This window comes from Buteo buteo, chromosome 17 (genome assembly GCF_964188355.1).
Source record: "Buteo buteo chromosome 17, bButBut1.hap1.1, whole genome shotgun sequence".
Lineage (NCBI taxonomy): Eukaryota > Metazoa > Chordata > Aves > Accipitriformes > Accipitridae > Buteo > Buteo buteo.
The window spans coordinates 21,185,146-21,200,262 of record NC_134187.1 but is presented as its reverse complement, the minus strand read 5'-3'; the positions used below and the strand labels follow the sequence as shown (position 1 = coordinate 21,200,262).

Sequence of the window (15,117 nt, the reverse complement as noted above, 5' to 3'; positions counted from 1 at the left end):
AAGGGTACCAAGAATACCCGAGGGATGTCAAACCGCTCTTGGTTGTGATTTGGAGATCAACAAGCGAGGGCTTTGTGCTTTACTGTGGCAGAGGCCGTGTGTGGCTCTGGCTTACGACCCCGACGGCAGGCACAACTGCCTGGTATGGCCCGCAGGCAAGGCGGGGGTGAGGGGCTGCCGCTTGGTGTGGCAGCGCCCTCACCTCCCCCCGCCTCCCGCCACATCGCCCACCTTCCCCCGTCAGAAGTTCCCCTGCCCGACAGCTTTCCCCGGACGAAGGGTGCGGGGGTGAGGCCGGAGCCCAAACCCGCCTTTGCCTCGGGCCGTCGCCCCGGGGGGAAGCGGCGCCGGGCGGGAGCCCCGCGGGGCGGCGCGGGCGGGCCGAGCGGAGCGGAGTCGAGTCGTACCGTACCGTACGGTACCGGGGAGGAGCGCGGCAGCGCTCGTAGCAGCACCCAGAGCCCGGCTGTCGGGATGCGGCCGCAGAGGGGAGGGGAACGAGAGCCGCGGCGCCTTCCCCCCGGAGAAGAGCGAAGTTAAATAGCCAGCGCGACTCCGCCGCCTTCCTCTCCCCTCCTGGCTCCGAGCCGCCGACGAACCCCCCAAGTCCCACCCCCCGCCCGCCCTGCCGGTGCCGCCGCCGCCGCCCCACCCGGGCCGTGGGGCAGAGCGCGGAGCGGTGCGGAGCGGTGCGAGCCTGCCCGGCGGAGCCGGGACGCCGGCGCTGCCGGTAGGGGCGGGCGTTTGGGAGTCGGTGCCTGAGGCGCCGCGTCCCGCCGAGCCGCCCGTCTGACAGGGACTACGCCAGCTGCATGGGAGGAGATGAGCGTGGCGGAGAAGCAGCCTCCTCCAGCACCGCTCGAGCGCCCCGGCAGCCTGCTCGTCCCCACCTGGGCAAGTACCCGCTCTCCCCTCAGCCCGTCCCGGTACCAACTCCCGCGGCGGGGCGGGGGGCGGGGAGGGTCCCGCCGGCGGCGCTGCCCGGCGGGCGGGAGGGAGGCGCCTGCGTGAAGGGAGCGGGAAGCGGGAAGCGGGGCGGCGCAGGCCGGGCCGCCGTGGCGGGCTGAGGAGGGCCCATCCCGCCGCTCCCCTCCCTCCTCAGCCCGCCACGGCGGCCCGGCCTGGCAGCGCTGCGCGACGCCGAGGGGCTCTCGGAGGGACGAGGCGGCAGCTGCCCGCCCTCAGGCGGGGCGCCCGCCTTCCCGCGCTTCGCCCCCCCTCAGGCCGACACCGGTCGCGGGGGTGAGGAGGCAGCCGGGCGGGCACCGGCGGTCCGAGCGCGGTCGGGTGGGATTTGTCCCCCGTGTCGTAGGGGTTGTGTACTTGCTGCGATCGCGATTTTCAGCCCGCCGTGGCTGGTTGCAGCGTGAGGGTCGAGTTTCCCGGCGGCAGCGTTGAATCGCTCGGTTTGTAACCCAGCTGCAAGCCTGTGCTGACAAAAAAATAATTAAATTAGCTACTTCGACGTATTTAGCACCTCACGCACTTCTAAGAGAAGCCCGTGAGGGAGTTGAAAATAAGTTGGTACTTCATGGCAGCGTATTTGTAAAATCATTTATGAATGATGCCCTCTGACGGCGGGTCTCAGCTGTCCCTGATTTATATAAAATGTAGTAGGTATGCCTTGCATACCTTTTAAAATCACTACAGACTCTGGTTTAATGTGCCGCTCTTCTTGGCATGTAAAGTTATTTTGTTGAAGTGTAATCGCAGTGTTTTTCAGTCACCGTCTAAAAAGTGAGTCGTTGCATTTATTATAGAATAGTTTACCGGTGCTAAAATAAACAGCCCTTTAATTTTTTTGCCCTGTCCTTCAAGCTATTTCTGTGACCACAGCCTTGCAATTTTTAAAGGAAAACAGTGTTATCTTCGTGTTTTATCTGGAGTGTTTTTTAGAAGGCGTCTCCTTTCAGCTGTGGGAGGGATGGCTTGAAGGCATGTTCCCCCTCTCAGTGAATTCTGAACTGCTTTAAGCCTCTGTAATTGTAAGACTGAGACTAAATTTTTGGAAGATGCAAGTGTGGGAGCAAAGGGTAGAGGCTACCTGAAATCATAAGCATGTATGACAACTGCATGGAAATCTGTGGAAGCAAACTGTTGTCTTCTCCTAGCTGGCTTTTGCACTGCGTGCACTGTATATTTGCATCTTTCTTTCGTTTGTATGTGAAGAGATGCAAACATTTAACCTTTGGGTTTTTAGAATTTCTGTAATTCAAAAGGAAGTAATAGAATTAAACCTACTCTAGAACCCTCTGTGTTTTAAAGCTGTTCCACAGCTCTTAATTTGTAAGACCTGTCCCTGAACTGCAAAAATAATCTGTGCAGCAGTTACCTAAAATGTTAACAGCTGAGTAGGCTGTATGGCAGTTCAGAATATTTCAGTGTTAAAGGTGAGGGTTAATCACTATCACTGGGTGAAATTTATGGCTGGTGTTGTTGTAGTTGTGTTAAATGTATATGTTTAAGGCCAATAGGACATGTTCTTGCTGCTGATTCTCATGTGACTTCCATCTGGGGCTGAACTAGGTGCCGAATGAATGGTGAGCTGACCTTTTGGACAAAAGTGGTAGGAACTAAAGGCTTGTGGCTATATAGTTTACCTGGACCCTAAATAGGAAATAATGCCACGAATCTAAAGCTTTGGCAAGCTTTTTCCAATAAACACAGAACAGTCTCACTTTCCAGAGTATTTTAAATAGAGGTGTATGATTGAAAGAATGGATGTATATATACTCTTAAAAAAAAAAAGCTGTATAGACTTTAAGTTCAACAGGGACATCTTATGGCAGATATTTATTTAGGTGAGTTCATAACTGTCTGGCTTCCCAGAGATGTCACTTACTCAACCTGTGCTGGGAATTATGCTCAAAACATCTTAGATAATAAGGACTTGTTTTATGATTAACAGTGTGATAAGTGCTTGACTTGCATCTTCTTGAGTTATTTAACAGTATTGGAATCTAGGTCTGTTTACCTTGCTAAAAGAAAAATTTATATTTTAATATCAGTGTATTGACTGTGACTGTGCACATTTTTCTCAGAAATAAGATATAATAACCCTAGTTACCATTTAACTACTAAATATTGCATGCTGAGTTCAATTCATGGTTTGGGATTGTGGTAGCTAGGCAGACTTAATACTTAAAGGTGTATGGTTTGTTTTTTTTTTTCCCTCTTCAGAAGGATAACAATTAAATACTACTCCTTGGAAAGTAATTCAGCATACTTTTAAAGACAGCATGCTAGATTTGAAATACAATACTAATGTATTTTATGTGTTTGTATTTTTAACATTAATAAGCTCTTTTAAGAATGTTTCTTGGAATATATCTATAAACTTCTTGCAGTGCAGTTGTTTATGTTCTGTTCTATAGAACTGAAGTTTCAGTCAGATCTTGTCTCATGTTTTGCAAGTCTCTTCTTAGTGTAGCTTCTGATACTTGTTTCATTCTGGATCAGACACATGTTCATATTGAGCTGATTTCAGAAAGCAAAGTATGCTTCCTTCTATTTGCAGTGAACTTTGTGTTCTGATTTCTCCCTTCCCCTCTTTGCCCTTCAGAAATACTGAAGAGGTCAAATCCCTTAGGAATTGTTACTTACTATGCCAAAGTGCCTGTGCCATGATTTTATGCGGATTTTATGGTCTCATTGATCTAGTATGTATTAGATACTGTGGTTTTCATTGTGTTGCTAGAAGCATGAAAGGGAGTGATAGCCTCACAGTCACTCATACTGTTGATATGCCAGGATTTTAAATGAGTAAATAAGTGTATAGTTCATTGCTATGTATAAATAAACCTTGTCACTAGCTTTTTTTTTTTTTTTTAAGAATAGGGACTATTGCCTTAAACTTGTTGTGCATGTGATATGTAGTAGACCCAGTTTTCTAATAGTTTTTTTGTGACTGTCTATGGAAGTTCTCAGTAGACCTTTTTTATTCAGCCCAAACCCAAAGGAAAAAGATGATGTGGAACTTCTTTCGGATAGCGTTCTTTTCTGGAGTTACCCAACTTGTGTACTCAATAAGAGGAGGAAATGCAGCATGTGCAGATTTTCTGTTCCTTTTTTTTTTTTTTTTTTTTTTGGAAAGCAAGTCCTGGGGCATTGATGTTTTTTCAAAATTTGGCATCCACCAATACAGAAGCTTCCTGAAAGTGAACGCTAGGTGTCATGTTACCACAAACATCAGTGTCTTGCCTTTTCCCTATCTATCTTTTCAGGGTCAACATTTAATCTTGCCATTTTCCTAAAACAGATGACCACTGTTAATATTCCACACCAGTATTTTGGTAGGGTTGGACTGCATTCAGTCATACTGTATGTGACTGTAAGAAGCTTCAACTTTCCTATGTTTTTTTATTAGAAGTTCTGTCAGCCCTAAGGTGGCATGGTTCTCAAGATTATTTCCAAGGTCTGTCTTGGATAGGAAATACTTATTTATTGAAGCTTTTCCTCCCCCACATTCATTTTCTATTAAAATTCCTTGCTGGGCAAAAGCTGATTTCAGAAACTCCTGTCATGAGGTGAACAGAATTTGTCTTCTGATTTGAGGATGGAAAACACAAGAAAAAAGAAGGTGGAGCTTCATGATAGGCAGGGAGTGTCCATGTGTTCCGTTGTGTGAAAACTAATAATTACTTTTCAGTGCAAATTTGTTGACTTCCTGCTAACTTGGGAAGATGTTTTTTCCCCTAAAAATCTGTGCAACTGAGTTAAAGAAATTTACCAAGCACTTACTAAGTACCAGAGTATGCAAATGTTTCATGTTTCTTCACTTGGCTTCCCTACTGTCACAAACCAAATCTGAATCCCGCTTCTACCTGTACATCTCTCCACGAAAACAGTTATCAAACTGATAAAAACCATACTCAAGCTTATGAGTTTAACATCTGAATGGAAATAAGATTTGTGCCTACATGCTGCTCTGAAAAACAATGTCTGATCTCAGAAAAACAACAGTGTTGGTATTCTTTTTACACCTCAGATCTGTGTTTTGTATTGTAAGCAATTTTTTTCTGATGTTTTAAAAATTCCATGAGATGAATATAAATAGAATCACTTTCACTTAGAAGTGCAGAGACTGCCAAGAATAGAAATGGTAGCAGAGCTCAGCAGAAGGAACAAGGCATGACCGTGTTCCTACAACACTGACACCTAATATTGCTCGTCATTGGCATCACGATAATAGAGGCAGCAAACACAAATCAGACTCATTCAGGTTGCAAGGGACCTTTGGAGGTCCGTGAGCCTAACCTTTTCTTGAAAGCAGTGACCATGTTGAATTCAGACTGAGTTGCTCAGGTCTTTTCTCATTGCATCTTTAAAACCTCCAAGGACAGAGACTGCACAACCTCTCTGGGCAACCTGCTCCCTGCTGGGTTGTTTTTGTGGTGAAGCGGGGGGACTGCTGTTAGGTCCCCCCCAAAGCCACTTCTTTAGGTTCAAGCAAGCCCAGCTTTCTCAGCCTCTCCTCATATGGGAAGTTGCTCAGCCCCCTGACCCTTTTGGTGGGCACCGATTGGACTTGCTCCCATTTGTCAATGTTTCTTGTATTGCAGGGCCCCAAATTGGATGCAGTCTAATGAATGCCAAGTAAAGGAAAATGATTACATGGATCTCATCTCTGTTGTTGCTGATGCTGTTAGCCTTTGTGGCAGGCAGTGTGCACTGGTGACTCTGGACAGCCTTCTGTCCACTAAGACAGAAGGGTCCCTGTCCTTTTCAGTATTACTTTCTTCCCTTCTCATGCCCCTGATGTCTCAGAGAGAAATCCTAAGCAATGAAGGTTTTTAAAAAGCAGATAGCTAGTGAAAGTGCCTCTTCTTTCCCTCCATTAGTTAAGAATGAGGGGAATTTAGCAGATTATTGTACCTGCTTTCTTGCATGCTATTTCATGTCCTTTTTGTTTTGTTTTGTTTTTCCCCACCAAAAGCAGGGAAGGGCTGGCGCTGACTATGATCTGAAGTTAAGATTCTATGAAAACTGCATGTTAAAGTAAAGTACTTGGAACAATTTAGTGGATTTGCTCATCCTTCATATTACTGACGAAGCTGACAGTTAAAGCCAACGGAGGCCCAAGATTGTGCTTCACTCTGGACATCCTTTGTCAGTAACACTCATTTAACACAGATATGATCTAAATTTTTTTTAGTCTGTTTTTGTTGAAAAAGGCAGGCTGATTCTACCATTTTGAACTCCTCTGTACCTGCTTGTCTGAACTTTCTGTCTGAAGAACAGTGTGACTCCAGCGAGAGCTGTCATGCTGGAACCCTTCTGCTACTCTTTATTTATGTATATGAGCAGGCAGATTTCTGTAATGAGATTTACAAACTCTCTAAAGGATATAACCTTGAAGAGCTGGAACCCTTTAGCACAATCTAATCAATATTATCTCATTTATCATCTCCTTGTGAAGTTCAGATTGTAGTAGGGACAAAATGCATTTGTAGTATTTGGAGAAGTTCTGGGCAGGAAAATCAATGTAAAACCTCAGTTGTTTTGTACTGTATTTAAAGAGGCATAGTACATGCTCACACTGTATGATACTGTAAAACCATTAGCCTTATAATGCTTCCCTCCACCGTGCCAAACTTGCAGGACTGTTCATGCCTGTTATTTTGGGATTTTTGCCTTTGCACAGTTTATATGAGAATTCTAAGTAACTGGATGAATAAAAACTGAGGAGAAACTTTTCCCCTGAACAGGCAAGTTCCGTGTCATGCAATATACTGTCCAAAGTGCATCCAGAGTAGCTTTTTTTCATAGGCAGTTATCATCCACACTATAAACATACTTCTCAGAGTCTGAGCATCCAAGTTCCATAGCATTTCCTTGATCTAAAGCAGTATTGACTTCCGCACCTTAGGTATGGAGATGTGTAGCAGAGAGGGGTTAATTGATTTGTTGAGGACCACAAAAGCAGTCTTATCCAAACAGAGATGGAATCAAATCCTTTGGGTGTCAAATTTTGTCGTCAGCTCTTTGTGTTTCTTCCTTGCCACATAATAGAAGTTTGGTGTTTGTATCTTTTGATGGGAATTCCCTTTTAGGCCCAGTTTTGCGGGAGGCCTAACAAGAAATGGAAAGCGTTCAAATGAGGCTCTGGGTAGCTCAGCCTGGGCTGATGGGCTATTTTCACATAGCCAGTGGAAAAACAGTGCATTGGCTGCACTATGCGTGCTGGGAGGCAGAGCTTCCACAGTGCTGTTATTGTGGTTCAAACTACTAGCAGTTGTTAACATCTATCTCTACACTGGATAAACTGTAAATAGTAGTATACTAAGTTTCAGAGTACACTGTGAAGTGGGTGAGCATTATTGTTGCTACTTTACCAGTGGAGAAGCTGAAGGAAAGAGGATTTAATTAAGGTTTTGAGTCGGGCTTTTTTTTTTTTTTTTTTTGGTAAACTTGGATTGAGTAAATTGTCTTTCAGTACTTTACATTTTTTGAATACATGATGAAACTTCCCCAAACATTATGTGGAGAATGTTTTTCAGTTTTAAAGTTTTCTTCCACATTTCAGTTAGATTTTGTTGGTGTTTTTTTTGTGTTTTTGTTTGTTTGTTTATTTTTTGCTTCAGTAAATAATGTACTATCCTGTCCTATCCAGTAATGGATGCGGGCTTCTTTGGAGAATACCAATTCATTTAACTTATGAGCACAAACATACTTGCTTCTGCTGCCTGTGTAACTAAGGAGTAGTATGTTTAGCATCACCATGAATATGGATATATTATGTTATGTAGCTTATATGATAGCTAATATATAACACAGAAAATAAAGAAGAACAAGCATACACATTCAAAATAGTGCTAAATGATATGGGAGAGAGCAATGAATATTTTGTTTCCTCTATAGAAGCTTTTTCCTCTAGGTGTATGTAAAGCTATAAAGTTTATTGGAGGAGTGTCAGAAGAGTTGATCTCATACTGGATATCACAAGGACGCATGCATATTTGAAAACTGTCACAAGCATGTGTCTCCAGCAAACCTGTTCAATCAACAGGCAAAGAGGTTTTTCATTTGTTTCACTGGCTGCAGCTAAGATGTAGATACTGCAAGGAAATTCATAGGCACATATTTCTGTACAAATCCTGTCTAACAGTATTAAGTCATGTTTTTAGAAAGGCTTAAGGAATTACTCATAGGTGGTGTTGTGTTAATAAAATGCAAGTTTCTTCTATACTAGTTAAATATTCTACTCTCTTCAAGCAGGCATTACAGTCTAATTTTATATAATGTGTCTTTTCCTCTCTTTTTTTTTTTCAATGTATCCTGCTGTCTTATGCAGCATTTTTATAAATGTAGCATTTAGATGTTCTTCTGCTACCCTTCACAAGCCCTGACAGAACGGCATATACGGTAATCTGTGCTGTGTTCTCGTTTCCAGAATGCAGTTGAAGCATAAGTAAGCATATGTTGTCAGTTCAGTCTGATAGTCTTCTTTTGTGATGTAGCTATTTCCTTTTCTAGTTCTGAATTGTCAGTGTAGTTATCAGTAGCATCAACACATTGTTTTATGCAACTATTTATTGTACTTTTCATTTAAAAGATGAATTAATTACTAAGGCATCTGGTGTATCATATGGTGCATATGCTGGATGTGCTAAAGAGAATGGTCTTTTTTAAATAATAAGAGAAAAATGACATTGTATAAAAGGATTAGACTTTTTAGCGTGCTTTGAAGAGTAACTTTACTCTACTAGAGTCTCCAAGTCTTTTATTCAGGATTTTGTGATCATTAAAGGAATCTGATTCTACTGGAACAAGTGTGCATACCTGTATGTGTCTGTACTCATCATATGTGAAAAAGAGGGGAAGAAAAGATGCTGTTTTCTGAATAGAACTTTATTATACACGGGCTAGCTCTATGATACTCCTTCCAAGTAATAATCACAGAATAGGTTATGGTTAGTACCACTCACAATTCATAAGGCAAGAAATTTTTACTCTTACTGTCTATAGAAATTATATATCCTCCAAGGTTATCAAACACTAAATGAAGACCTTCTCAGTCTTCAGGTAACCTATAGGTAATAAGTACACTTCAACCCACTGTATCTAACTCCACACAAACCTCCGATTTCCTTCGTATACTTAATATGAACTTCACACTCATTTTACAGTAGAAAATTACTGAAATCTACCATAGCCAAAATTACCAACCAACACCAATTTAAGGTTGAATTACTAATTTGTTACATAGTGTCATCTCCAAGGGAAGGATGGCAGAAATTGGATATGTGCCGATTTATTCACTGTTTACAGTTACTCATCTTTGCTCCCAGTCAAGTGAAATTCAATATGTATCACTCTTTTTACTTAGAAAGTTTCAGAAGATGAGGCTTAAATCTATCCAGTATACCTTTCATTTACAAAAAAATTTAATTTCTTCATTAAAATTAGACTTCCAGAAGTTTTAACAGCGGTGGTGTTTTTGTTTAATGGGACATTAGCGAAAGCATGGCACCATTACAACTCGATTTAAGCAGTCAAGGTTGGAGATGTAGCAGAATGTGTTGATTTCGAAGGACTTCAAAAGCAACGTGGTCTTTTTTGGAAAACATACTAAATCCAACAAGAAAGCAGTCTGGTTTAGGCATGTCTAGCTTAGGAATATGTGGGTACTCCTAAAGGTAAGTGGTCCAGGAAGCAAGTCTGAAGTCTGAATTGTCAAAATGCTACCACAGCAAGCTACTGGTGAGAACTAATGAACTGAAATTGTTTAGATCTGATTTGCATAACACAACTCCAGAGAGCTTTCTGTTGTTTATGACAGTCAGACAATATAAATTTTAGCTTGGAAGAATGCTTCCTTCTCCTGACTTCTACTACCTGTAATTGAACCTTTAGAGTAAGAAACCAAAAACTAGATTTATAATTCTTACCAAGGGCAATCTTGTAGCAGTTAGAACCATCTGTGACTAATACTCTCAAGAATATCTGTCACATGTCAGGAAAAAGGAAAGAATGGGTAATCTTTTACTGACTCCAGGTCAGGAAGAAACCCAAACTAACCGCAATTAACAATCTGACTCGATTTGTTTTTTTGTCACCTCTTCATTTTTTTTTTAGCTTATTGTGTGGCTAATTGTGCTTATGTGCTATTGTGCTTATGTACCCCTCTACTTCTGTACTTTGCTCGTTTCTGCTTCTTCTTTATAATCTTTGCTTTATTCCTAAAAAATACCCCAAACCAAACCAAAACCCCAAACCCCCCAAACTTTCAGGCTTTCTCATTAGCTGAACCTGTACTCTTTGTAGATGCTCCATTTCACAGTTTGTCACACCAGTTGACAAGAAGTAAACAAAAATGAAGAGAGGAGAAATAATTTTTTTTTTTTTTTTAAGAACAGAACACTATAGGGTAGTTATTAATGGGAATGGATGTGAAAGGAGTGAATAGGCAGACAGGTGTTACCTAGACCTCAGGGAGCACTGGGTTGTTTTTTCTGGGTTGCTTGTACCAGTGTGTGGTAGGGAAAGTCCATACTTAAGTCTCTGCTATCTCTGTTTCTTCTTTTCAGCTTTCAGCAGTTTGACAGACTTTCATGAATGTCAGTAAGGTTAACTTAATGTCTGTTGGCTGTAGTTTGCATAGCTAAATATAATTAAATGTAGTAAACCTGCTTGAGTTGACTCTGTAATTCTCATAATTCTAGTGTCACTTTAATCTGACCAGGGTCAATCTAATTCTGTTCCACAAAAACATCCTGCTTCATCAATTTATAGCATAAAATGAAGACTTCATCTTTCAAAATTTATAAAATTTCCCCTCTATTAGTCCAATATGTGATTCATTACCAAGTGCCACAAAAAAAGTGTGAAGAGTGCTTCATGTGTATTTTTTAAGCAACTAGTGTTAGGGCTGTCTGCTCTGGGAGAACTATAAAAATATTTTTGTATTTTGAAAATTAGCTCCAGACTATGCTGCCTTAGAAAAGTTATGACTTAGTCCAGCATATCTAGCAGAAGTAAGATAAATAAAACTGAAACAAACCCACCAACCTATTGCCATGGTTTATGGCACTGAGGTGTGCGAGGAACATAATGCAGTTCTATAAATTCCTTGTGGATGGAATTTATAAGTAGTAAAAAGTAGACTGTTTTGTAGAGCATCATTATTTTTCAAGTATTTCTGTGAAACTTTGGCAAACAGAGGCCAGCCAAGAGAGTATTATCAATATAAATTGAAAAACTCTTGTCCTAGGGAGAAGGGATCTTTTCCGTTTGAATTAAGTAATCAAAACATTCTCCAAAATGAAAGATGAGGGAACATTATTAAGGGCTAAGAATAGTGTTTCTCTGTAACTGACTTGTCTGACTATAATCTCTGCTTTTATTTGCGGTGTTGATGTTTCATTAGTAGAGCTTCAGCTCACTGAGAGCTAATTCTCTATCTTATATTTAATTGGATGTGACTTAAAAGAACAATCCAAGCAGTAATCTATCTTATCTATATATAATCTGCAAGAAATACTGTTTCTTTCTTAAATATAATGGAAAATTGTCATCCTGAACATCATTACACAGAATAAAAATTCAGATACGCTAATTGTAAATTGCAATCTAAATATTCTCTCATCAGCTTGCTTGATATTTACAGATCAAATATCTTGTGGAACTAATTTCATGTTGTTATGTGAAATTAAGGTGCTTTCACTAATGAGGTCTACAGATACTTTTTATGACTGTTTCAGTTAACTGGAACTTAACAACTTGTCTTAGTTTTTTCAAGACTTTATTAAGTCTTCCAGTCTCTCCACTGGTGGTACAGGGTAACGTATGATTTAGAGGTACAGCCATACCTTGAGGTCTGGGAGTTTTGTTGGATATGTGTCATGGTTTAACCCCAGCCAGCGACTAAACACCACGCAGCCGCTCACTCACTCCCCCCCCCATCCAGTGGGATGGGGGAGAAAATCAGGAAAAGAAGTAAAACTCCTGGGTTGAGATAAGAACGGTTTAATAGAACAGAAAAGAAGAAACTAATAATGATAACACTAATAAAATGACAACAGTAGTAATAAAAGGATTGAAATGTACAAATGATGCGCAGGGCAATTGCTCACCACCCGCCGACCAACACCCAGCCAGTCCCCGAGTGGCGATTCCCTGCCCCCCCCCATCCCAGTTCCTAAACTAGATGGGATGTCACATGGTATGGAATACACCGTTGGCCAGTTTGGGTCAGGTGCCCTGGCTGGGCATGAGAAGCTGAAAAATCCTGGACTATAGTCTAAACACTACTGAGCAACAACTGAAAACATCAGTGTTATCAACATTCTTCACATACTGAACTCAAAACATAACACTGTACCAGCTACTAGGAAGACAGTTAACTCTATCCCAGCTGAAACCAGGACAATATGGTCAAGTAACTGCCGTAGAAGAAGAGTAATACTCCATTCAGATCGCACCCTTCTGAAGACAGGTTTTGCTATCCTTTCCCTTCTGTAGGTGGGAATTACTGGCTACCAGCTACACTAAGGTGGCCATGGCATAGCTCCAAGCATGAAAATGCATTTGATCATACTGTTAAACTGTTAGCATTTTCCTTGGCATAATTTTGTCCTAGGCTAATAAGCAGTCTTCCAGACAATATCCAGACTGTGACTTGGGACCATTCCTGTGGGCAGCATGATTGTGGCTCATGTCTTCAGGGAGGGCAAAAGTGTTTAGATTTACTGATATGAGTCATGCCAGCTGACCTCCAGGCCCTCAGCTGCTTTATTTGTTACTATAGGTGCTACTGCTTAGACTTGGTCCTCTTTGCTGTAGCTGTCCCATTTGTCATTGATACTAACCTGATGTGCTCAGAAGCATTTGAGACTTGCTGACCCTTTTATTCAGGGGAATTTACCACCAGTGAGCTGAGTAAATAGCTTGTTCTTTTTCAAAACAAACAAATATTTATATACTCTCTGACTTGCAGAACAAAACATAAAATGGTGATGGAAAATATTCCATTCTAAAGAGTCTTTATTTCATCCTAGGACATGTGCATTAATATTTTACTTTGGATTAGGGACATGGTTTTCAGGTGAATCTCATTATCGTCCATATTTATTGCTATGTAGTCAGTGCTGTAAAGTGGTTTGGAGTGCACCAAAGGTATATCCTATGTTGGGAAGTAGCACATCTGAATTTGTGTAGATTTGTGGAGTAAGACAGAGGGACTGAACATTCACGCTATATGAATCTCTGGGGTTTTATTTCAGATTGGCTCTAGCCTGATCCTGTGGACTGAATACCCATTAGTGGTTGGGCTTTATAGGTTTGCCCCTGAAGCATACCTCCAGCTTGTGTGCTCTGAGACCATGCTACAATGCCCAGAGCATGAGAAATGGGAACGACTGGGGGAGACTTGCTTCAAAAATCTACTTCTAGTGTGAACTAAAATACACAGGTGCAAAAGCGTCCACGCTATATGTCTTTCAGAGGGAACTAAACTGAAAGGTGTTTCATAGATGCACTTGATTGATTGCAGCCACTAATGAGGGTTCAGTCCATGGGACAATGCTATAGGAAGTCCAAAATAAAACCTCCCCAAAATGCCCATGGTAGGAGTGTTGCATCCTTGACAAAAGCAGTTTTACTCTGCAGATCTACTTCTTTTGTAATGCATTACTAGTCTGTCTGGATATAGGCTCGGTAAATTTGATTCTATGTTTTTATATTCCAAATATGATTAAAAGATGCAGGCTTCTTATTATCTGCGCTCCATCTCTCTCTCTCTCTCTCTCCCCCCAGTGGTGTACAAACGAGGAGAGCACCTGTCTCTTCCTTGTCTTTCCCCTCTAAACCCCCACTTTCCTTGGAATATTTAGGCTCTGGTGTAATGTGTAGCACTGTAGATCAGGCTGAAAGAATACATGTTGACAGCTCTTTCTTTTCCTCCTTACTACTCCTTCCCAATTTTCTTACATTTGAGAGGGTGTGATTTGGAGTATTATTCTCAGATGTGCTATGTGAAGTAAGATGGAAAATACTCCCTCAATTTGAAAATTCCCTTAGTTACACAAACTGAGGAACTCTGTAGAGGAAAGAACTTCTGCTGCTTGTTTTGCGCCTCTTCTTCATGGACTGCAGAGTACTTATCATTACTTGGCTCTTTTAAGAAATGAGGCAGAGCAGATTAGTGAAGAATATTCCAGGCAGTAGATATGGGTAATCTTTGAAGCATGCAAAACACCCTCTTTTTTTGCTAGGGGAAATTATTCTTCCTATTAATTCATCAGGAGAAGTTAGAAAATAAACTAAAGATTGGGTGGAGATTAGAATTAAAACCAAATCTTTTGAAAAGAGTATTTCAGGCACTTTAATTCTGCTTTAAAGCATCCTTGAATAAGAGGCAACACCTGTAACCTATCAGTAACATAGGGCTTTCTCTGCCTGCAAAAAGCAATATATAAATGTGACTGCAGTTCCCAGTGCCCTAATGACTTAATTCCTGCTTATTCTCAGTTCCTGTTGCAGGTTGCCAGGTCTTGCTAGTATCTTGACTGTTAGTCTGCCAACAATTTGATTACAGCAGTAGTGAAGGGAATAAGTATATGGGACAAAGTTTCCTCATGGATCAACTGAATGGCAGGAGAGAGAACTTGTCTAATTTGATCAAATTTAAGGAGAATGTATGTCTCCTCCTCATGCATCACCTGTGTCTGTTTATAAACATTCCTTGCTATTTTGTCAGGTTTGATATTGTACTTTGACTGGCATTTTGCTCTACTTCTCTTGCTCACGTACTGTGGGACTGCACTCCTGGTGGGTAAGGACACTGCCCCTGGCTGTCTCATGACCACCCTGAGCTCCCTGCTTACCTTCCCTAGTGGAGCAGCCCACTTTTGCTGGTCCCTGGTGCCTGGAGACCCAAGTTGATCAGGATCAGATTGAGTTGCTTAATCTGCGTTTCTTCACTCCTTTGGCTTCACTCTTTTTTTTTTCTTTTTTTTCTGCAGTTGAAGTCTGCTGTTACTTCATTTGGTCTTTGCAGTAGGATACTTGCTTTTTGCAGCAGCTTTCTGTGTATCTGAAGACTGTCAATATACCTTCTGTAGTATAAACAGCATCAATCCCCTGACTCTCTGAATCATGCATTTTCTTTGCTATTGA

The 15,117-nt window shown here is 41.5% G+C and overlaps 1 protein-coding gene across 1 annotated transcript in view; it reads left to right on the top strand.

Moving 5' to 3' along the window:
* The first annotated feature begins 701 nt into the window (after window positions 1-701).
* Window positions 702-15,117, top strand: part of SNTG2 (syntrophin gamma 2) — a 308,015-nt gene continuing 293,599 nt past the window's right edge. The window contains exon 1 of the mRNA XM_075049219.1: window positions 702-894. Within this exon, the coding sequence (XP_074905320.1) occupies window positions 823-894 (72 nt within the window). The 5' untranslated portion in view covers window positions 702-822. The remainder of the gene's footprint in view (window positions 895-15,117) is intronic.